The following is a 25,445-nucleotide window of genomic DNA, read 5'->3' on the forward strand; positions in this document are numbered from 1 at the left end:
AACATTTATTATTTCGTAAGAGAAGATGCTTCTTGAAAAGAGGTCAGCAAATATGGCCACATCCAGAGCCTTGAGGTACGATCACGACTAAATGAGAGCGCAAAATCTCTCTTGGAAGAGCCACCCATCGACTAATCTAATATACGGTCGGCAACCTTCCCCGTGTTTCTTCACTAGTGCGATCCAGAAGAACACAGTTTGCTACAGAGCTGACAATGAGGTTATATGTTCCCTTCTTCTCTGGAATCTCTGCCTCAAAGCAGACCAGAGGTTCCCTGATGTCATCGCTATAGGGACACATTTATCAGTAAGCAGGTACTGGGTATGGCAATGGCTGAGGGAAGTAGGGGTGCTGGGGGGGGGGGGGGGGGGGGCTGCAGCCCCCCCCCCCCCCCCCCCAGGAACAGCCCCCCCCTTGGACAGGAGGGGAGAAATAATAATAATCTGAATTAAAAACAGATTTCTGTTACTAGGCCTAATAAATATGTTGTATCACAGTATCGGAGCCTTATCCTGGTTAATTGCCTGTCAGTTTGCTCATGCGTGTGGAGAGGGAAAGTAAAAGCCACTTTTCCGGAAAGTCTGGCGTGGCATTGTGAAATCTATGATGATGACTAATAAATGATGATGACTAAACTGTCTCTTTGTTCCTCCCTCTCTCTCTCTCTCTTTCCATTCAGGACCTGGAGTTCCATGGCGTGATGCGCTTCTACTTCCAGGACCGAGTGGCCGGGAACTTTGCCACCAAGTGCATCCGCGTGTCGAGCACCGCCACCACCCAGGATGTGATCGAGACGCTGGCCGAGAAGTTCCGCCCAGACATGAGGATGCTGTCGTCGCCCAAATACTCCCTCTACGAAGTCCACGTCAGCGGGGGTGAGATATGACACACGTGTGTGTGTGTGTGCGTGTGCGTGTGCGTGTGCGTGTGCGTGTGCGTGTGCGTGTGTGTGTGTGCGTGTGCGCGTGTGCGTGTGCGTGCGCGTGCAGTGAATATAACTGTCATTCTCTCTGCGTTAGAAGAGCGTAAGTTGGACCTGGATGAGAAGCCTCTGGTGGTTCAACTCAACTGGAACAAAGATGACAGAGAGGGGCGTTTCGTCCTCAAGAATGAAAACGACGTACTGCCTAAGGTAAGGTAACGACGTACTGCCTAAGGTACACACAGTCACACATCTTTTTACTGCTATACTTAATTTTTTTAACCCATTTAGGCCTGACATCGAAATTTAAAAAACGTCTTTTTAAAATGTTCATCAGTGGTTCTCAATATTTCATGTCAAGGACCCCAACAATGATATGTAATATGCCGCCGACCCCATCTGAAAATATGTTGTTCCAGGGACCCCCAGAAGCAAAGATTTGAGTTAAAAACTGAAACTCTGAAAGAATATATATTCAAAGATTTGAGGCACATTTTCACGATTTTTCAAAAATAGCAACCTACAAGCACATAGCGCGCCACTCGGTGGCGCGCTATGAGCTTGTAGATCTGCTATTTTTCAATAGCTAAATTATAACATAATGCTTAAAACACCAAAAGGGGTTCCCGCCCAAAATGGGTTAATTTTTATATATATTGATAGGGAACAGTAGTCCGAGAGGAAAGTGGGAGAGAGGTCAAGGTCAAAGTAAACTTTATTGTCCACACAGCTACAGCCACACATAAAACATCAATGACAAACAAAAATACATTACAGAGGGAGACAACAACATTACACAATTGCACACATGATGTGGATAATCTAGCCTCACACAGTTACTGCTGTTTCAGAGCCTCGTTCAACATCTTAATTGATGCTGGTACAAAACATTTTTTAAGTCATATGTACTTCCACTTTGGTTCTTTGTATCTTCTCCCAGAGGGCAGAAGTACAAACTCACCATTTAAAACATGGGTAACATCACTGACATTTTTTTTAGCCTGTTTTCAAAGTCAAGTCAAAGTCGTTCGATTGTCACACACGTTACCGCAGTGAAATTTGTTCTCCGCATTTGACCCATCTCTTGGAGCAGTTGAGCCACAGCCAAGGAGCGGTGAGCTGCAGCCGTGCCGCGCTCGGGAATCATTTGATTAGTAGATTTAGTTTTAGTGTAGCCTGCTCATATATATAATGAGTGACACGCGGCAAAGGCCGTCTGACTCGGGAGTCGAACCCGCGGCACGCCGTCTGGCTGGCTTGGCAGCCTAGGTGCCCAGACTGTTGAGGGGACTGTCGAAGGCTTTTGATTTCATAGACTACATTCATTCATTCTCTAACCTTAACCATTACCACAACATTATGCCCACCTTCACTTGTATGCTTAACCTTTATCCTACACATGCGCACACATGTAAAGACAGAGGGACAATTTATCCACACAGACATGATCTAAAACTAATGCCCCCCCCCCCCACCCCCCTCTCTCTGTCCAACAGAAGAGTCAGAGTAACGGCCCGGAGAAGGAGAAAGATGGAGTGATCAACAACTTCAGGAGGACGCTGTCCAAGAAGGAGAAAAAGAAGGAGCAGAAGAGGCAGAAGGAGTTCTCACGCATCCCCGACGGAGACGGACCAACGCTAGGCCAGGAGGACGGGTAACGCACGCACACACACACACACACACACACACACACACACACACACACACACACACACACACACACGGTCATCTATCTTTCCCTCCTATCCTTGGAGACAACCTGTCCTCTCTTTTGTAAAGAACATGGTGATGATGTGAACTTTGACCCATCTCTGTCCCCTGGGGGTCCGTTCACCTCTCTCTCTCTCGTCTCTAATCCTTGGCTTGTCTTTCACTGTCTTTTCTTTACTTTTCCCTTCACTTATTTCCCTCTCACACAGTAAAACTCTGTGTTCACTTAACTCTGACAGTTTTTTGACAGCCCCAGAGTAACGCCAGTACAATACTGTTTGTACACTGACTCTGACAAGGAGATTGTAGTGTGTTATTATAATACCTTACAGACTGTCAGAGTCGGTATAAGACTATTATCCTTGGTGTATTCTATTCAGCAGTAACACTAGTGTAGGGTGCGGTAACTGTACTCTATATACTGTTGACTCTGCAACGATATCGGTGTATTTCTGTGTTGTTGCAGCGACATTTGGTTGCATGTAATTTTGCGCGTATACATTCTTGCTTACTTATTTGTCTTAGCCGAGGGCGGTATTCTGTAGATTGAGATACAGTCATAGGAGGAATAAACACAAAGTACCTCTCTAAATGGAACCAAAGTATGCACCCATAAGGGTTCACTCTCAGAGTACCTCTCTAAATGGAACCAAAGTATGCACCCATAAGGGTTCACTCTCAGAGTACCTCTCTAAATGGAACCAAAGTATGCACCCATAAGGGTTCACTCTCAGAGTACCTCTCTAAATGGAACCAAAGTATGCACCCATAAGGGTTCACTCTCAGAGTACCTCTCTAAATGGAACCAAAGTATGCACCCATAAGGGTTCACTCTCAGAGTTAGAAATGGACAAGTATTTCCCCCCCGTTTTCTCTCAATTTAGTCATTCCAATCCCCGAATAACTCCACACTTGTGTGTAATCTTGCCACTGTCTGCTGAGCCCTACTGGCTCATATGCCAGTGAGGAGTCTCACTGGGAGGATGTAGTGACAACACACCCTACTTCTACTGGCTCATATGCCAGTGAGGAGTCTCACTGGGAGGATGTAGCGACAACACACCCTACTTCTACTGGCTCATATGCCAGTGAGGAGTCTCACTGGGAGGATGTAGCGACAACACACCCTACTTCTACTGGCTCATATGCCAGTGAGGAGTCTCACTGGGAGGATGTAGCGACAACACACCCTACTTCCTAATGGCTCATATGCCAGTGAGGAGTCTCACTGGGAGGATGTAGCGACAACACACCCTACTTCTACTGGCTCATATGCCAGTGAGGAGTCTCACTGGGAGGATGTAGCGACAACACACCCTACTTCTACTGGCTCATATGCCAGTGAGGAGTCTCACTGGGAGGATGTAGCGACAACACACCCTACTTCTACTGGCTCATATGCCAGTGAGGAGTCTCACTGGGAGGATGTAGTGACAACACACCCTACTTCTACTGGCTCATATGCCAGTGAGGAGCCTCACTGGGAGGATGTAGCGACAACACACCCTACTTCTACTGGCTCATATGCCAGTGAGGAGCCTCACTGGGAGGATGTAGCGACAACACACCCTACTTCTACTGGCTCATATGCCAGTGAGGAGTCTCACTGGGAGGATGTAGCGACAACACACCCTACTTCTACTGGCTCATATGCCAGTGAGGAGTCTCACTGGGAGGATGTAGCGACAACACACCCTACTGGCTCATATGCCAGTGAGGAGCCTCACTGGGAGGATGTAGCGACAACACACCCTACTTCTACTGGCTCATATGCCAGTGAGGAGTCTCACTGGGAGGATGTAGCGACAACACACCCTACTGGCTCATATGCCAGTGAGGAGTCTCACTGGGAGGATGTAGTGACAACACACCCTACTGGCTCATATGCCAGTGAGGAGTCTCACTGGGAGGATGTAGTGACAACACACCCTACTTCTACTGGCTCATATGCCAGTGAGGAGTCTCACTGGGAGGATGTAGCGACAACACACCCTACTTCTACTGGCTCATATGCCAGTGAGGAGTCTCACTGGGAGGATGTAGCGACAACACACCCTACTTCTACTGGCTCATATGCCAGTGAGGAGCCTCACTGGGAGGATGTAGCGACAACACACCCTACTGGCTCATATGCCAGTGAGGAGTCTCACTGGGAGGATGTAGCGACAACACACCCTACTTCCCCACCGGTCAACACCCACCGCTGACAGCTGCCCACTGTCCTTTTTCATGTCAAGGACCCCCAAATTGACACTAATTATCCCGCGGACCCCCATTTGAAACCCCCATAAGAGAACATTTTTACGGCTCTAGCAGTGATTCTCAACTTGTTTAATTTAAAGCACCCCCAGTTTGACATGCATATTAGTCTACAGACCCCCGTTTAATGGCATTTCTACCTCTGGTACCCCCAATTTATATTGTAAAATGTTTAACTCTGAGAGTGTACAAATGTATATTTGTATATTTGTACACTCTCATTTTTACAGACCCATAAGGGTCCATAACTATCATCTAGCTAGGGACCCCCTGAAACTCCCTCAAGCACCCCTTGGGGTCCCCTGACCCCACTTTAAGAACCACTGCCCTAGTCTGGTGGTGAACAGGGAACTTTAATCGGCACCCGAGCACGCACACCCCCCAATTCACGAATGTCTTGATGAATGTTTCTGTGTTTATTTTGCGTGTGTTCTGCAGGGAGAACAGTCGCCTGGCAGCAGAGGTGTACAAAGACATGCCCGAGACCAGCTTCACCAGAACCATCTCCAACCCAGAGGTGGTCATGAAGAGAAGACGGCAGCAGAAACTGGAGAAACGGATGCAGGAGTTCAAGAGCAATGACGGCAGGCCTGATTCTGGTGAGTGTGTGTGTGTGGATGATTTCGTCAACTAAGACGAAAAATGTCCGTCGACTACCTTTTTCCACTGACGAAAACTAAATGGAAACTGCATGAGAACTAAGCAATGATGACTAAAACTAAGAGTAAATATACTGACAATTTCGTCAACAACCGGTAGACTGATAGTAGATTGTTAGGAAGGGACTAGTGGACAAGAGATCCAGTATAAGTCATTTTATACTTGTTTGCATGCTGAAAATAGCTGCGACACACAATAGCTGTGATAGATCGGCTATTGTCAGCAAGTGTAAAATCAGCCATTTACGACGGCATCACGGCCCGCCAAAATACATTTTAGTCGACTAAATCAACTAGATTTAGTCTACTAAAACTAAACTTAACACTAAAACATTCCAGGTGACTAAAATGTGACTAAAACTAAAATCAAAATTTGCTGTTTTTTTTTTTTTTTTTGCTTGGGTGATATCCCAAACATTCTAATTGCAATGTCGCCCTGCCAAACTATCACAGTATACAATATGTTCATCCATGATATTGTGGACTATTGTGGAAACATCACAATATTCAAGTCAACATTATCAAGTACCATCCCAAGCCCACCACTGTCTGTATCGACATTTACAGATTATTATTTTCAGATTTCTAATACTGTACTCTGTGTATGTGTGAGTTGGGGCTGTTGATTTCACACGTGCGCACGCAAACACATACACACTCTAGCTAGCTATAATGAAGCAGAAAAACAAAGTGAGACAGACGGCCATAAATATCCCCACCAGTGTGGAGGCGTTCACACACACAGGGACACAGTGTGTTTAGTGGGTAACTCGCTGTGACTCAATTACCTAAATAACATTATCTAACACGCACGCACGCACACTCACGCACACGCACACACATATATACACATATACTGTATATAAATATACATGAGTTAACCCATTTTGACCTGAGATCAGATTCTAAAAATGTCTTCTACATCCTGACAGTTTTCTGAAAAAGCTATGTTTCTATGTCAGTCGTTCTTCGATTTTTCAAAAATAGCAGACCTACAAGCTTGTAGCGCGCCACTCGGTGGCGCGCTACAAGCTTGTAGATCTGCTATTTTTCAATAGCTAAAGCATAACATAATGCTAACACCAAAAGGGGTTCCCGCCCAGAATGGGTTAACTGGACAGAGACACACTAACCCTATCTCTCTCTCAGACAAACTACATAGACAATGTGGTCAGACAATGAGGCTGGTTTCCATTTCAAAACACTATTTGTGTGTCATGGCATTTCAAATGGGTTTCCTCTTGGCTTTTCATTTTTTTTCCCTCTATGCAGCGTCCTCCACCACAGAACACTGTTTGTGTGTGTTGTGGGATTTTTTACTAAAGGCGATAATTTCTGACACTGACGCAAAGCACAGAATTAGACATTTCCTCCAGTCAGCAGAACAAAGTGAGACGAGGCCGGCCGGGCCAGTCGGTCGTATATGAACTGCTGCCACCGATTCCACTGTGAGAACATATGGGCGAACCGTTACCGCAGCCGCCGTGTGTGCCGACTTGAGTACAAAGAGAATTGTGTTGTTTGTAGTCCCTCGGTCCAACCACAACATGACATACAGGCCCCAAGGTCAACCCCCTGTACTCGACCGTATGTCTTGTTGAAGGATCCTGGAGCATCACACTGACTGAATCAATGCCCATTATGTATGTATTTTTCCCTTTATTTAACCAGGAAGTGCCAGTTGAGATGGGGAGTCTTGGCCAGGACAGCAGAAACGATCACCTGCTTACTAGGGTTGTCCCGATAGGATCGGGTGATCGGAAATCGGGGGCCGATCACGTCATTTTCAAATGATCTGAATCGGATCTGGAGCCAAAAAACGGGACATCCCTAGTATGAATATGATATCCATATCATGACATTAGACTGGATAGTATCTGTGATTTGGGATATTGTACTGTTGTGATATGGCATAAACGTGTGAAAATCGTTATCGGCATCGGATCGGGGGCAAAAAAAACGTGATCCCTACTGCTTTAATATTCATTATAGTTGTCTTCTAAGTGACACGACTCCTCCCTGTCCCCTTGCACTCTGTTCTTTCACAGGGACATTGTCCCTGCAATCTGTGTCCCAGAGGGTCACTGTCTCCTTCAACCTGTGTCTCGGAGGGATGCTGTCCCCGGCAACCTGTGTCTCAGAGGGACACTGTCCACTGCAGCCTATGTCTCAGAGTAACGGTCGCTTGCAATCTGTCTTTTCTGAGGGACACTGCCCCCCTCGCAACCTGTCTCATCGGAACGCACAACCATGCACATTTCTAAACTGCTGTGTGTAATATGGAAATGTGAAAAGTGCTCTAAAAATTCTGTTTAAAACACTTTGAAGTTAAATGTTTTCATTGGAACTGAGGATACACCCACACATTCTGTTTATTTTTGTATTATTATTAATTACAGCTTACTCTTTCAGTTTTGCGTTTGGTGTTTTGGGTCACCAAACCTTTTGAAAACGTATAATCCTCCGGAGTGGATTTCTTTTGAAAATGCTGTTCTCCTTTCACTGTGTGGACAGTGAAAACTGAACTTTTTGGAAATGTGACTTCACAGCTGTGACATGGGGCCAATTTATACTTCATTACAAAAACACCTTTCAGTTGCTGTCATTGAGCAACACGGCCGTTTGACAAAGTATAAATTAGGCTTTGCGTTTCTTTGGGTACTCTCATAGCATCTCTGATATGAGGGTATGATTCTGTGATGTGATGTTTCTTTGGGTACTCTCATAGCATCTCTGATATGAGGGTATGATTTCATTGTTCTCCTGTGTGGGGGAAATTTTATTAAAGAGAAAAACATTGCATAACCTAAAGTTTGATTTAAACTTAGTCGTAGAATGGTGTCCCGTAGATCTACAAGCTCACAATGTGTCTCATTGTAAAGCATAATGATCTTGTAGATCTGACATTTTCAGCATGGAGCACAAGTATAAATCGGACGTAAGATGTTGCGGTGGCATGCACGTGTGATTTGAGAGTTTCTTTCTGAGTGCCCTGTGATGTACACTTAATACAGTATACTCTACTTTAACAGTGTACTGTATACTGTACTGTGACTTATAATTCATACATACTGCGTACTTGGATATTTCATATAAATAGTCAAGAAGTTATCTTCCTCTCTGCATCCTTGCCCTCCTCACTCCGTCTCTCTCTCTCTCTCTTTCCAGGAGGAACGTTGAGGATCTACGCAGACAGTCTGAAGCCCAACATCCCCTATAAGACCATGTTGCTGTCGACCACGGACACGGCAGACTTTGCCGTGGTGGAGGCCTTGGAGAAGTACGGCCTGGAGAAGGAGAACCCCAGAGAGTACTGCATCGCACGGGTAATAATGCACTTCAGATTGTAACTCGCGAGGAAATGTTAACTTCTACGATGTTTAGTCTTTCTCTGCCAAGGTTAAGTTGAAGTTTATATCTCTCACGCCAAGCTTTTCCGCCGCAAGGTCTTATTTTGAAGAGCCCCAAAACAAAAGCCGATCCGGTGAACGGGGAAGTTAATAATCAGTCATTTGCTTTCCAGGGCAAGCGATCAAAACGCGTCTCATATCCCGTTCTGTCCGGTTGGATTGCCCGTATGACTTAAAACTGATTACAAATGTGGATTAAACAATTACAACATTACAACATAACTCGGGCAACTCGCGAATCGCAGGGAAAGTGTTCATAAAAACTGCACAGTTGGATGTTGTTGCCTCACATCCTTCCCCAGAGGAAATTACATTGGCTGCAACCTGAACATCACGTCATACCTTTGGTGAGTGAAATTGTGTCACTTGGAAGCTGCCACTTCCATTTAACTCACAATAACTAGTTTACAGTGGCAACATGCAGCACGCACGCACTAACGTACGCACACACATACACACACGCACACACGCACACAGAGGTCTGTGTGCAATTGAAGGAGCCCCAGTGAGTTGGAAGTGAAAAGGTCTGTCCTTTGTGAGTGGAAGAACTAGAACTAAACAATGGACTGTACGACGTCAAACAGTCATTGGCCACATCCACTCAGTCAAACCACATCGCCGGGGCAACGGCGAGGGTGGGGGGGGGCATGCCAAGAATGCTTTTAATACAATTACATGGTGTTTATGGGTGCTGCTTCCTCTGCCCCCCACACGCACGCACGCACGCACGCACGCACGCACGCACGCACGCACACACCACGCACGCACGCACGCACGCACGCACGCACGCACGCACGCACGCACGCACGCGCGCGCGCGCACGCACGCACGCACGCACACACACACACATTGGAGAAATGTAATTCAAGCCGTCAGACGAAGTGCCATGCGGTAGCAGCAGGTGTGTGTGTGTGTGTGTGTGTGTGTGTGTGTGTGTGTGTGTGTGTGTGTGTGTGTGTGTGTGTGTGTGTGTGTGTGTGTGTGTGTGTGTGTGTGTGTGTGTGTGTGTGTGTGTGTGTGTGTGTGTGTGTGTGTGTGTGTGTGTGTGTGTGACTGTGTGTGTGTGTGACTGTGTGTGCGTGCGTGCTGACTCTGTCTGCTGTAGTGTCTACAGCTGCCTCCATCTCCCAGCTCTTTGACAGACTCCAGCTGTAACCAATCGCACAAAGCGACGCAAGTTGTACTCGGGAGCCAATCGGATCAAAAGCCCCCCAAGAGACCTTACTGCCTCTTTTTTGTGCATGTGATCACACACACACACACACACGATCGCGTGTGTGATCTACACGCTCACTCTTGTCCCCAGCTAAATGATGGAGAGTTGGACCGTTCTAGATCTTTAACTCTTGAGAGTGTAAAACGAAACCAAATGGACCCGTACACGTCCACTTGGTTTCATTTTACACTCTCAAGAATTAAAAAATAGTTAAACATCTGCATTACTTAATTTACACAATTTGAGAATGTAGAAGAATTGTTATTTTGATCATCGTTTGTCTGTGCTCTCCTGTCGTACCAACATCAACAACAACAGCATACTGGAATTGTGGACAAAGTCGTATTCAACGACAACCAAATATTTTTTAGTTTTGGGTCTGAGAGGCTAAATGTCGTCAAGTCGTGGTCCGTGGCTCAGTTGCTGAATAAATAATGGGCCTTGATACGAAAAGGTTTGAAAAGCACTGACCTACATGATCAAGTTTTCCTTTTCTATTAGTTTCAGGTAGGGTTGTCCCGATCAGATCGGGTGATCGGAAATCGGGGCCGATCACGTCATTTTCAAATGATCGGAATTGGATAAGGAGCCAAAAAACGTGATCGGGACATCCCTAGTATCAATATTATATCCATATCATGATATTAGACTGGATATTGTCTGTGATTTGGGATATTGTACTATTGTGATATGGCATGAACATGTTCTATCAACTATAAATATCGGATCGGGGGAAAAATCGATATCGGCAGATGCTCAAAATGAAATCGGATCGGGAGCAAAAAAGGTGATCGGGACATCCCTACAGTAGTTGCAGGTGTATATATATATATATAGTGGTTAGAGGAAGGAAGGCACTGGAGCAACTCGGGCAGTTTAAACTGTTTTTTTTTAATTCACAGGGTGCAAGTGAAAATTGACAACGTTTCGATGTATCGGCCACATCGTGACCTGATGAAGATGTGACCGATACATCGAAACGTTGAACATTTTTACTCGCACCCTGTGATTTAAAAAAAGGGCTTAAACTGTCCGAGTTGCTCCAGTGCCTTCCTTCCTCCTGCTACCTGTCCTGCCTCTGAGATGCCACAGGCTTGAGGCGCGGTGGAACTCCTTTCTGCATCTGCATATATATCGTGTTCTTGTTTGTGAAATTGTTCATTTCGTCTGATGTCATTGTGCACTTTATTTTCGCCCAGCAGCAAGACGAGAAGACGGGTAAAGAGGTGATCCTGGACGACGCCGAGTGTCCACTGAAGATCTTCAGAGACTGGCCTGCTGACAGAGGTCAGACACGCACACACACACACACACACACACACACACACACACACACACACACACACACACGCACACACAGAGTGACTGTAAAATGTAGTGTATATAGTTTGCTTTTACTTGACCACATGAACCCTAACATCCCTATTCTCAGGCAAACATTCAGCAAAACTAGCCAATCTGCAAGCGTAACTTGCTGTGAGCTTATAGACTTAGGTTATTTTAGCAGAGGTTTGGTATAGAATGGAAATGGAAGAGGACCAAGTTAGACCCTTGGGCGACCCCGGTCAATGAAGGGACCACTTAATGGTTACCAATGTTATAGTAATAATATATATCCTTTGCATAATCTTCAGTTTGTCTCTTGTTTATGGACTTGACTCTGATGAAGACCGCATAGGTGGAAACGTTAGTCGTTTTTTTGTATACTAGCACCTAATTAAAGGCTTAAAATGTCGGTGCTGCTCCAGTGTCCTCTCCTCCTTCTGTAATAATATATATCCAGTTTGTCTCTTGTTTATGGAAGCCTCAGGATTGTCGGGTTTCTATTCGTTTGTCGGGTTTCTGTTTGTTTGGGATGTGTCCTCCCTCCCTCTCCATTTGTGACCAGCCACACCTTAAAGCGAGCTGTTGGAAAAAGGCACCATAATTTAACTTCTACTTCTCCTCGTCTCTGCTTCCCCCTACTGGCATGATCCTGTCATTACCATTCCCTATACCATACAGCCCCATGGTTTAACAGGGATGATGTACTGAAGTTACTTCCACAAGAGTTCCTGCCACAGATTGTGTGTTTTGGATAGATTAAGATAAAAACCTGTGTAGCAAAGAGACTTATGGCTTTAACACATTATGGCTTCAACACGTTTAGACCTGAGTCTTCTATGTCTTCTAAATCCTGACAGTTTTCTGAACAACCCATGTTTCTATGTCAGTGGTGCTCAAACTATTTCATGTCAAGGACCCCCAGAATGATATGCATTTCGCCTCCGCCATCTCAAAATATGTTGTTTCAGGGACCTCCCAGAAGCAAAGATTTGAGTTAAAAACCAAAACGTTTGCTCTGAAAGAATATATATTCAAAGAGTTGCGCCATTTTCACGATACGCTATGAGCTTGTAGATCTGCTATTTCTCAACAGCTAAAGCATAACATAATGCTTTAAACACCAAAAGGGGTTCCCGCCCAAAACGGGTTAACATGTTTCATACAACAGAACAATCTCCACAAATCAAGCCACGTTTTGCAATGTACCGAATCCGACACTCAACTTAAAGTCTCCCTCAATGACCACTGGTGGTCCCCGGGCCCATTGGTTGAAAACCACTGCTCTAAAAATAACACAACTTATTAGCTATGTGAAATACAATGTGGCTGACAGTAGTGGCTGTGGAAATAACCCTGTATTTCATGGACAAGTGGTCGTTCTAAGCAGAACCATTTAGGAACTCTGGGGAGCAGAGTAATGATAATAGCATTGTACGTGGCGCCTTTCCAGTAAGCTGTGTGTGACTGTGTGACTGTGTGTGTGACTGTGTGTGTGCGTGCGTGCACCAGGAGCCTTGGTGTTCCAGCTGAAGAAGAGACCTCCAGACTACCAGAGCAAGAAGGGCAGGAAGGCGGACGACAAGGCCCAGCGAGGGAAGCCTCTGGACGGGTCTCTGCCTCCAGAGAAACTACCCTACCTAGTGGAGCTCAGCCCAGGTAGGCACCTGCTTCTACACACACACACACACACACACACACACACACACACACACACACACACACACCACACACCACACACCACACACACACACACACACTCTCAGATCAAAGTATGCGGCCTCCGCTGTATGTGTTGTAGTGGTGAGTATTAGTGCAGTGACCACCAGGAGGCAGTGTCGCTGCAGTTATTACACTAGACCAGTGGTTCCCAAACTTATTCACGTCAAGGACCCCCAAATTGACACTAATTAGCCCGCGGACCCCCATTTGAAAAGATATGCCAGGGACCCCCGTAAGAGAAGATTTTTACGGCTCTAGCAGTGATTCTCAACCCGTTAACGGCATTTCTTTCTCTGGGACCCCAGATTTGTATTGTAAAATCAATGTTAATTTAACTCTGAGAGTGTACGGGTCCATTTGGTTCCATGTGTACACTCTCAGAGTTACAGACCCATAAGGGTCCTTTAAGTTCCAAACTATCATTTAGCTGGGGACCCCCTGGAACTCCCTCACGGACCCCTGGGGGTCCCCATACTCCACTTTGGGAGCCACTGCACTAGACAAGCAGTCTGTCCTGTGTCTACCAAGGTGAGTGGAGACATCCTGCTGCAACACACACTCCACTCACCCAGAGGACTTCTGATGTGCTTACCTATATTTCTAGACAACATTTAACCAGACATCTATATTAGTGATAAGAATTGTAATGAACCTTATATAGAATCTAAAAGTTTAGAAGGTGTTGTAAAATATAATAACAATTTAGGCAATTTAGCAGATGTTCTCAATCCAGAGCAATTTACAGTAAGCAAGAACAACACAAATTCATAGAAACGGTCATCTAGGATCATTAGTAAACCAATAACCTCAAAAAATAGTAATTAAAAAAATTCCAAAAAGGTAGCACATCCAAAAATTAAACAAACGGCGGACAAAGTACTCACATTTCCATGTCTTTATTGGCACACACCAAAAAGGAACGCTTACGCGTTTCGGCTATGCAGCCTTCATCAGGGCATGCTCTGATGAAGGCTGCATAGCCGAAACACGTTCTGCCGTTTGTTTAATTTTTGGATGTGCTACCTTTTTTGGAATTGTTTTAATTCGATGTTTTAATTTGATGTATACTGGATTTGGGTTTGGCACTCCACTGAAAACCATTGCTGATGTGATGCACAACCTCTTCTTCTCATTTAAACCAATAACCTATCATCCGTCTAACAGTAGCAATAACTCTGAACCATTGGTTTGAACTGACAGAAAGTGCATCTGAAGGTCTGACAGAGTCACACACGACCGACGACGTCAGAAAAGGATCAAGGTGTTTGACAACTGAAATATTCTCCTTTCTGTTGAGACACTGACTGCAGTGTGTTGTTGTGAACAAGATACAGGTTCACCTGATGCTCTGGCATGTGTGTGAAGTCTGTGTTGTAGCCGTAGGTCTGGACTGTGTAGATTCAGAAGAATAGCTCACTTTGGACCCATTTGACCCACTGCCTACTCTGCCCCCCCCATACAATGCCCTTGGGTGTCCTTTTCTGTTCTCTCTCTCTCTCTCTCTCTCTCTCTCTCTCTCGGGGTGCATTCACTTGGAAGTTGTGTTAAGAAGATGAATTATTTCCTGGCTGTCGTACAGCATTGCCCTTGGTAGTGAACGCACCTCTGAGCATTTCACAAATTGCTCTTGTCCAGGATTTCTATTTCTGAATTTTGCCCAAAAAAGTACAGAGTCAATTTGTCAACTGCAGAGAGAGGAGTTATTAGAACCTTTTTTTGCGAGCTTTTTGCGTTTAGTGAGACGCCTGGACCTTGCAAAAAAAACCTCGCTCAACCCCCCTTTCTCCTCCAGCTCTTATAACAGCTTGTTTTCTGCCACTGATCCTTACCCCTCCTTTTACCGTTCTGTATGTAGTTCCCTTTTAATTAAACGTGTGCCTGCTGGTTTCCCCAAACACTACTCGGTGCTTTACTTCCACTAACTAACGGTGAAAACGAGACAAAGCTGAAAGCGCTGAAATGGTTTTGGGAACCCAGTGCGTTCCAGCCTGATGCCTCCTGCACTAACCCCCCTGTCTGCTACTTCATCTACCGTCAGGTTGACTGACTGCTTTACTGGCTTTGGGAAATCCTTCCACGAGGGGACGTTGAAGTGGTGGTTCTGCTGTGTGCGTGCGTGCGTGCGTGCGTGCGTGCGTGCGTGCGTGCGTGCGTGCGTGCGTGCGTGCGTGCGTGCGCGCGTGCGTGCGTGCGTGTAGAATTTATGGGTATATGCTGGTATGCTGCATTTTTTCCTCTTTCTATGCTGCATTTTCACCCTCTGCTGTATGTGTGTGTGTGTGCGTGCGTGTGTGTGTGTGTGTCCTTCCCCGCCTTCTTACGGCATGGTGTGTGTGCGTGCGTCACACGTATGTATGTGTGTGTGTGTGTATGTGGCCCTACTCTGCATGTGTGCTACTACCTACCTACCTACCTGCCTGTCTGCCTAGGGCGAGGGAATCACTATGCCTACTACGCTTATCGGCATCACGAAGGTAAACCATTACACCTCTCCTGACCACTCTCTCTGTTCTCTCTTATGTCCAGGGTGTGTGGTTTGAGTGGGGGGTTTGTTGGTGGGATTGTCCACAGTGTTGAGGTGAAATAATTAAATGTGAGGTATAAGATTAGATTTAAAATGAACACTGCGTTAGGATGCCATTTGTGTTTCGTTCTTTACAACTACCTTTCTGTCGCCTATTTTTTTGGTCAAAGTGACCATGACTTTACCCATTCTGTATGGAAACCCCTTTTGGTGTTTTAAGCATTATGTTATACTTTAGCTATTGAAAAATAGCAGATCTGTTGTTAGCAGATATGTTGTTCCAGGGGTCCCTGGAACAACATATTTTCAGATGGGGGTCGGTGGCCTAATACAGATAATTATGGGGCTCCTTGACATGAAATAGTTTGAGAACCACTTATATAGACACATGGGTTTTTCAGAAAACTGTCAGGATTTAGAAGACATTTGTAGAATCGTTCCCAGGTCAAAATGGGTTAAGTTGTAAGGCATTCTTCTTGTCGAAACAAAGTATGGCGAGGTCGGATGGGGACGAATGGAGCGAGGAAGGACAGAATTCTATCATTGGGGAGAAAACGAACAAACACATTGTATAGAACAAATTGGTCCTCTGAGAAGCTGTTTGGTTTCGGGAAAGCCGGAATTATGAAATACTTATCTGTCAGCACTGGGCTACACATACATCATGCAAACCACTATTATGTTCATTTAAGTCCACCAAACCTTGCGGTTGCAAGCCTTGTGTTTATGCGGCCAGCTGTCGGATACATTGATTCATAACTTGATTTATGTTTTTAGAGGGTCATATAGGGCTGTATATACTGTAGGCTTATTTGAACTGCAACAGTTGACATTAGTTTCAAAATCACTAGTGTTTGGGTTTTAACCCATTTTGGGCGGGAACCTATTTTTTAGTGTTAGCATTATGTTATGCTTTAGCTATTGAAAAATAGCAGATCTACAAGCTCATAGCGCGCCACCGAGTGACGTGCTACGAGCTTGTAGGTCTGCTATTTTTGAAAAATCGAAGAACCACTGACACAGAAACATAGCTTTTTCAGAAAACTGGATGTAGAAGACATTTTTAGAATCTGATCTCAGGCCTAAATGGGTTAAACTTCTTTCCTCTTTTGAGAACTAATCTGCTGCTTTGCTTTTTACTAAACAAATGGTTTACTAAAAGTACTAATGATGACATGTCAATCATCTGATGCGCTTTCAATTCCAACTGTCCACACTGTTCAATCAACGGTTAACTTTGAAAGAAATTACCAGATGTGCCCCTCCTCTCGCTCTGTGTGTGTGTGTGTGTGTGTGTGTGTGTGTGTGTGTGTGTGTGTGTGTGTGTGTGTGTGTGTGTGTGTGTGTGTGTGTGTGTGTGTGTGTGTGTGTGTGTGTGTGTGTGTGTGTGTGTGTGTGTGTGTGTGTGTGTGTGTGTGTGTGTGTGTGTGTGTGTGTGTGTGTGAGATAAAGAGAGAACGTGGGTCTGAATATTTGTTTGAGTATGCGTCTACTGTACTTGTGTCTGTCCGTCAGAATCTACCCAGGCCAGTACTGACTACAGTTTATGTTGTGTGTGTTCGTTGGTTCAGATGGATCAGACTCTCGGGACAAACCAAAGTTGTACCGTCTCCAGCACAGCATCACAGAGGTGGGCTCCGACTGCACAGACGAGGGAGCAATCCAGGTACAGTAGCTCAATCAATCAATGCTTTATTTCAGACCCAGGGAGATCCATATCACAGAAGAGTAAAATACATATAAAATGTCTAGCATGCAGACAAGTCCCACAGTTTGGAAGAGAATCTATATGAACTGTATAAGGGGTTAGTCACAGCAGTAATGATGTCCTTTTCTGACTCTGTTGCTCTGCACACATACATTTATACAGCAAGTTTCTTTAAACTTCAGGGCAAGTTGGAACCCCGACACTTCGCTTCATTCAATTATTCTGTTTGCTTTTAACCAGATCAACTTTACAATGTCCAGCGTCTCCCTCAAAGTACTGTTGGTGCAGAATAGTGTCCTTGCTGCTGGTAGTAAACATAAGACATGCAGTTGTATTGTTGAAAAAGGACATTTTCAGAAACAGAAGCTAATGGCTATGGAGAATGAGCCACGGTGCGGGCGGGGCCCTAGCAACCGTGCACGGCAACCGGAGCGGTTAAAAGAAAAGAAAATAGCGAGGCAATCTTATAGCGATATCAAACGCCTTAACCCTCTTATTGCTATACCTAATTAACAGTGGATTGATTCTTCAGCCAGCATTTTTCATATGTTTAATTTGTCATTTTAATGCCAATAGAAAAATCCGCGATATACACACTATATCTCATTTTGACGGGGCAAGACTATAGTATTGGGACAATCAGTCCTGATGGTGGCGGTAACGTCACCATTTTGCCGATTCTGACCAAAAGGAGCGAGTGAACGATGACCACATCCGGTTAGGATCAAAATATCCGGCAGTAGCTTTGCTAGTGTGCCACAATGAAAGATGTCCGGAATGCTAAGCTATGATCGTATTTTTCATAACTAAGTCAAATTAAGCTCTAATCAAGCCCAAAACATCGCATTTTACGCAGCGATGCATGCGCGATCACGCGCGATCACGCGCGTGTGTGATCGACCGTGCACGCGCGGATTTTCGGCCGGTTTTGGCCGTTAGCCAAATTAGCTAAAAAATGCTAAATTTTGCGACAATAAGCTCCCGATTATTGGGAATCAATCGATTACGTCAATTACGTCAGTGGCCATAAGGGATTTATTGATTTAATTACGTCAATTACGTCAATGGCCATAAACCAGTTAAGACGAGCCTACTCGTCAAGAGCGCCCCGCGCATGGCACGCAATTAATTCATCAGGACGAGATCAAATGTGTTAACCATTACTCTTGTGTGTGTGTGTGTGTGTGTGCGTGTGTGTGCGCGTGCGTGCGTGCGCGTGCAGCTGTTTGGCCCTGGCATCCTGCCACACCACTGTAACCTGATGCACAGCGAGGGCCTGGTCACCGTCACGCCGCGCGGGCAGGACGCCGACACCTTCGTGGATGGCCAGCGCGTCACGGAGACCACCGTGCTGCGCTCGGGCTCCACCCTCCAGTTCGGCTCCGCCCACGTCTTCAAGTTCGTGGACCCGGCGTATGACCAGGGGGGCAAGCGGGACCCCAACTCCATGATGAGAGCGAGACACAAGTCTGGGTGAGATGGGAGGGGAGGGGCACACTGTGTGTGTTTTGCAGAATCGGTTGGATAGGTTTGGGTGTGTGAGTGCCTTTGAAGTGTGTGTGGTTGGCAGAGGTCCGTGTGTTGTGGATTGGTAGGTGTGTGTGTGTGTGTGTGTGTGGTCAGGAGTGTGCTGTGTGTGAGGTTCATGCATCACTGACTGGTTGAGTCTATTAGGAAATGTTCCCATATAATCATGCAATCGCATGTGTCTGCTGTCTATGAGTATAATATGGAAGGTTAAGAGAACAGAGTAAGGGCGACCATGGGAAAGGAATAGCTCCGGACCACTAGCATAATGTCAGTTCAATTACTGACCGTTAAGGGCTTGATTTAATTCGCCTCAAATTAACAAATTAAACAAAGCCCTTAACTGTCAATATTTAATTATTTCAGACTTTTTTCCCCCCACACCACGTCCCTATCCCCCCCCCACCCAACACAACAGTGGTCCCCACGTTGATTCTTAGTCAGGGTGGTGGACGGTCCCTGGCTCTTGAGCCACAGAGGCTCTGTGGCTCAAGAGGTAGAGCAGGTCGTCCAATGATCCATGGGTCGGTGGTTCGAATCCCGGCTCCTCCTGTCTACACGTCGAAGTGTCCTTGGGCAAGACACTGAACCCCAAATTGCTCGCGGTGTGCTGGTTGGTACCTTGCATGGCTTCCGCCGCAATCGGTGTATGAATGTGTGTGAATGGGTGAATGTAATGCACCATCTATGTAAAGCGCCTTGGATAAAGGCGCTATATAAATGCACCATTTACCATAATCAGTTGAAAACCCCTGTTTGTAGAGGGAAGGCAGAGAAGGCTGTATAAACGGAGAGAAGAGAAGAGAGACTTGGAGAAGAGAGAGAGGTGGGAGGGATAGAACGAGAGGCGAGGTTTGAGGGTTTAGGCAGAGAGGAGAGAGAGAGGAGGAGAAGAAGAGAGGGAAGGAGAGGAGAGAGAGAGGAGGAGAAGAAGAGAGGGAAGGAGAGGAGAGAGAGGGAAGGAGAAGAAGAGAGGGAAGGAGAGGAGAGAGAGAGGAGGAGAAGAAGAGAGGGAAGGAGAGGAGAGAGAGAGGAGGAGAAGAAGAGAGGGAAGGAGAGGAGAGAGAGGGAAGGAGAAGAAGAGAGAGGGAAGGAGAGGAGAGAGAGAGGAGGAGAAGAAGAGAGGGAAGGAGAGGAGAGTGAGGGAAGGAGAAGAAGAGAGAGGGGAGGAGAGAGAGAGGAGGAGGAGAAGAAGAGAGGGAAGGAGAGGAGAGAGAGGGAAGGAGAGAGAGAGGAGGAGAAGAAGAGAGGGAAGGAGAGGAGAGAGAGAGAAGGAGAAGAAGAGAGGGAAGGAGAGGAGAGAGAGAGAAGGAGAAGAAGAGAGGGAAGGAGAGGAGAGAGGGAAGGAGAGGAGAGAGGGAAGGAGAGGAGAGAGAGAGAGAGGAGGTTTGAGGGTTAGGCAGAGAGGAGGAGAAAAGAAGAAGAAGAAGAAGAGAGGGAAGGAGAGGAGAGAGAGGGAAGGAGAAGAAGAGAGAGAGGAGGTTTGGAGTTATAGCTTTCAAGAACCGAGGCCCTCTAATCTGATCAGCATGGTCTGGGGTGTGTCCTCCACACACACACACACACACACACACACACACACACACACACACACACACACACACACACACAGAGAGCATGTCACTGGCTGATTGTGGTGTGACTGAGAGTGACGGGGCTTGGTCCCATACAGACATACTGAACACGGGGCGAACTAGACTGTAGGAAAGGGAGATGTGAGCGTGTTGTACGATCCTGGGAGCCTCCGGTGTTCCTGCCATACGCTAGATTACTGTCGGCAAAGGACCCGCCACTCTATAAGCACATGGAACCGGCAAATGAGAGGACCTGAGAAGTGTGTGTTACTCGCACTGTTTCGTAAGTAATTCTTTTCACAGCGGCTGAAACGCTAGATATTTCCTAATGGTCTTGGGTTTAGGGGAAAACGGTTTCATTGGAGGCGTAACGTCTCTTTTTTTAGACTATTGACTTCTTGTGGGTGAACAAAAAAAATTCTGTTTAGAAAAACCTCAGCAAATGAGAAAGCTGTCAATTCACTCACTGTTTATGTATGTGTATTGTGTGTGAATTTGTCCTTTGCCGTGACAGATAGAGATCCGTTTTAGATATATTTTATTTTTTTATTTTTACTGATTGTTCGTCATAGCCTGTGATTTGACCTCCAGGCTGTTGGGCTGTTGTGGTAAAGCACTAGGCCGTCTCTCCACTCCATTCATCGATTGGTTTTGTCATTCGCCTCCCATTTATTTATTGAATTTGTTTAGTGGCACAGTGCCATCATTATAATCCAGCGTTAAAACTAGCATGTCCTCACTGTCCACCACACTATGGGTTATGCATGAGAGAGAGAGAGAGAGAGAGAGAGAGAGAGACAGGGAAACAGGGAAAGGGAAGGAGAGAGAGTTTGGGGAAAGAGGGTGGGAAAGTAACCAAACGTAGACAGATAGCAATAGTCGGAAAGAGAATGCATTAGTGGTGGAGAGACAAACCATAATAGTTGGGAATGCAACAGAGGATAAATGTGGAATTAACCAATTTTGGGCGGGAACCCCTTTTGGTGTTAGCATTGTTATGCTTTAGCTATTGAAAAATAGCAGATCTACAAGCTCATAGCGCGCCACCGAGTGGCGCGCTATGAACTTGTAGGTCTGCTATTTTTGAAAAATCGAAGAACGACTGACATAGAAACATAGCTTTTTCAGAAAACTGTCAGGATGTAGAAGACATTTTTAGGATCTGATCTCAGGTCAAAATGGGTTAACTGAAGGAGAAAGAGAGGGATTTGAAGGGAAGCCTCCCAAAATGTGTGACGGAGAAGTTGGAGCAGCCGTCGTCAACCACGCTACTCCGCCCACAGCAGGCGGTCTGATGTTATGGACCAACACCAAAACACTCCTCTATCAAGCCATATTTGGGGGGATAATTGTAGGCTGATATTTCTGACGGTTGCCATTTGGAAACAACAGACCAAATATATTGCACTTGGAAAAATATACAGATGGCTAAAAACGAAAGTGTGTCCCGTTAAAATCAACGTTGGCACATTATTTCAGGCAGTAACATAAGTTACATTCACCGTTGGTGAATTAAAAAATCACACCCGTGTGAACTGAGTGGTGCAACTCCCCTCTCCCCCTGCCCCCCCCCCCCCCTCTCTCTCTGTCTCATTAGCAGGCAACAGTGCAGCACTATCTCTCTCTCTCTGTTTCTGGCACAACAGCGCCACTTTTGCCCCTACTGGTACTCATAGTCACATAGGTTAGGACGGACATTGCTGTTCCTTGGCGTGGTTGCACCACTCAAAAACACAAACTTACACACATGAACTTATACTGCGACATGTTGACGATTTACACAGCTAGCCAATTGTTATTATTCACCCCTGGTCCATTTAACCCAGTGTTTGATTGACCCATTGTATTGGAAAAGCTCAATGGAAGCGTATCGATTTTTGTCTGTAATTCGTCGCAGTCCCGCCCCCTTTCAGAATGACGAGTGGCCCAGGAAATAATTCCCCATTCATTCATTTTCCCCATATAGGCTTTTCAAAAAGTATTTATTTAAAGACGTTTACGCTGCGGCCAAAGCCAACTCGAGTTGTGGCAAATCATGACAACAAACACAATGTTTTGGGGCCGATCAAATGATTAGAAAGAAGAAAATGAAGACAGGGCACAACACGAACACTTTGTTTTGTTTTTCTTCTTACTAATTATTTGATCAGCCCAAAACATTATTGTCATGTTGTCATGATTTGTCACAATTCGAGTTGGCTTTGTCCGCGGCGTAAACGTCTTTAACCCATTTTGGGCGGGAACCCCTTTTGGTGTTAGCATTATGTTATGCTTTAGCTATTGAAAAATAGCAGATCTACAAGCTCATAGCGCGCCACCGAGTGGCGCGCTACGAGCTTGTAGGTCTGCTATTTTTGAAAAATCGAAGAACGACTGACATAGAAACATAGCTTTTTCAGAAAACTGTCAGGATGTAGAAGACATTTTTAGAATCTGATCTCAGGTCAAAATGGGTTAAATTAATTAATTTGAAAAGTCTATGGGGAATTATTTCCTGGGCCACTCGTCGTTCTGAAAGGGGGCGGGACTGCGACGCTCTAGTCTATACAGTCAGTTACAATAAATGCAGTCAATAGGTGCCATTCACACTTCAGGGGAGAGCAGGGATTGTGTGTGTGTGTGTGTGTGTGTGTGTGTGTGTGTGTGTGTGTGTGTGTGTGTGTGTGTGTGTGTGTGTGTGTGTGTGTGTGTGTGTGTGTGTGTGTGTGTGTGTGTGTGTGTGTGTGTGTGTGTGTGTGTGTGTGTGTGTGTGTGTGTGTGTGTGTGTGTGTGTGTGTGTGTGTGAGAGTGAGTGAGTGAGTGAGTGAGTGAGTGAGTGTGTGTGTGTGTGTGTGTGTGAGTGTGTGAGTGTGTGAGTGTGTGTGAGTGCGTGAGTGCGTGTCGCATCCGTGTCCTTTTGTCACAGCCAGGGTATGTGAGTAAACGAAAGCCTCTTGAAAAACAATCCCTCATACAAATAAACAACTCTCCCCACTGTCTATAGTGTAACTGTCATTCCCTGTTACCACTGGCATGCGTAGTCGTGATGAGAGTGGTGCGTAGTTCTGTGCGTGCGTGCGTGTGAGAAAATAGTGCAGCATTCATTCACCGTGTACAGCAGGGGTGCCCACACATTTATGACGTGAGATCTACTTTCAAAATGACGCTCAACAAGATCTACCCACTGAAAAAATAAGTGTACCATTGCTGAAAATAGTTTAAATGTACCTGGGGGGGCTTTGGAATAGTATTTAACTTAAACGCCCAATGCATTCTCAATGGCAATAGCACAAACTTTGGCATGCTACTAGTCCTACATACTTAGAGACACCTAGAAACCCCATTCAAACCTATTTAGGTTCATCTTACGGTGGACATGTTTGCCTGAAAAGAAATCTTTGAAATGTTTCATAGTTTTAGAAATATAGTGCTTTCAAATTTGAGAAATTCACAATGGGGCTCAATGGCAGCTATTGGCACGTCAAAAAAGCACTTTCACCTAGAAACTCCATTCACACTTTTTATAATTCAGCTTACTGTGGAGACACATGCTGGAACTTTTTACTTTGAAATGATTTGTAGTTTCTGAGTTATTTAACTTAAACGCCCAATGCATTCTCAATGGCAATAGCACAAACTTTGGCATGCTACTAGTCCTACAATAGTGTTGCAATTCCATCTCCCTTATGGTGTTATGGTGTCTGTCTTTGTCTGTAAGCCGCATGCAGCTTTAGTTTCTAGCTGTTCTCCATAATGACGTTTGCTGAGCTAGAATCTTCTTCTTTCGTCTCTCCTCTCCTACAGGAGTGTACCAGAGACTACCTTTGATCTTCACGGAGACATCCACAGTGGGGCAGCCCTTCCCACCAGCAAGGTAACGCACGCACGCACGCACGCACGCACGCACGCACGCACGCACGCACGCACGCACGCACGCACGCACGCACGCACACACACACTAGGGCATTAAGCAACTAGTCGACTAGTGGATTTACTAGTCGACTAGGCAACTAGTCGACTAGTAAATCCACTAGTCGACCTTGTTGGTACTAGTTGACTAGTTTCTTTCCCCCCCGATTTTGTAGGCCTCAAGATCAGGTAGATTATAGTTATAGTCACACAGTTTTAAAATGTACAAATATTTATTTCCAACATAATAGGTGGTTAAACAACTAGTCGACTAGTAAACTAGGCAACTAGTCAACTAGTAAATTGACTTGAAGTGAATGCCCTAACACACACACACACACACACACACACACACACACACACACACACACACACACACAGTCACCGTTTGGATTTCTGCTCTGTTTGCATTGTGCACAAACATACTGTATGTCATTTGCATCTTGAAAATGAAGACTTAACCTATTTTGGGCGGGAATCCCTTTTGGTGTTTTAAGCATTAAATACTTAATAAAAAATAGCAGGTCTACAAGCTCGTAGCGCGGCACTCGGTGCTTGTAGATCTGCTATTTTTGAAAAATCGTGAAATCGTGGCGTAAATCTTTGAATATATATTCTTTCAGGGCGAACGTTTTTAACTCAAATCTTTGCTTCTAGGGGGGGGGGTGGAGCCTGAAACAACATGTTTTCAGATGGGGGTCGGCGGCCAATTACATACATTTTTAGGGGTCCTTGACATGAACATGTCTGAGAACCACTGACATAGAAACATATAGTTTTTTTCAGAGAACTGTCTAGGATTTAGAAGGCATTTGTAGAATCTTTCTCAGGTCGAAATGGGTTAATAATATGAACCGTTTTGATCATTTCAAATGTACAACTAGCTGTAATTTGTACTCGTTGATTAAAGTGTTAAATCTTTGGAATGATTGAAACCATTACTGTGGAATATAGAGTTACATGGTGCCATGGAACCATGGGAGTAATTTTAGAATCACCACT

At 45.4% G+C, this 25,445-nt stretch overlaps 1 protein-coding gene across 1 annotated transcript in view; it reads left to right on the forward strand.

Annotated features, from left to right (window-relative positions):
- The window catches only part of LOC306940574 (afadin-like), a 175,843-nt gene that overhangs the window by 55,710 nt on the left and 94,688 nt on the right, over positions 1-25,445 (forward strand). Inside the window, 11 exon segments of the mRNA XM_079525671.1 lie at positions 681-876; positions 1,024-1,133; positions 2,420-2,577; positions 5,331-5,491; positions 8,720-8,877; positions 11,377-11,464; positions 13,013-13,159; positions 15,652-15,696; positions 17,318-17,412; positions 18,677-18,927; positions 24,339-24,408. Coding sequence (XP_079381797.1) covers positions 681-876; positions 1,024-1,133; positions 2,420-2,577; positions 5,331-5,491; positions 8,720-8,877; positions 11,377-11,464; positions 13,013-13,159; positions 15,652-15,696; positions 17,318-17,412; positions 18,677-18,927; positions 24,339-24,408 — 1,479 coding nt within the window.

This window comes from Electrona antarctica (genome assembly GCF_951216825.1).
Source record: "Electrona antarctica genome assembly, chromosome: 17".
Taxonomy (NCBI): domain Eukaryota; kingdom Metazoa; phylum Chordata; class Actinopteri; order Myctophiformes; family Myctophidae; genus Electrona; species Electrona antarctica.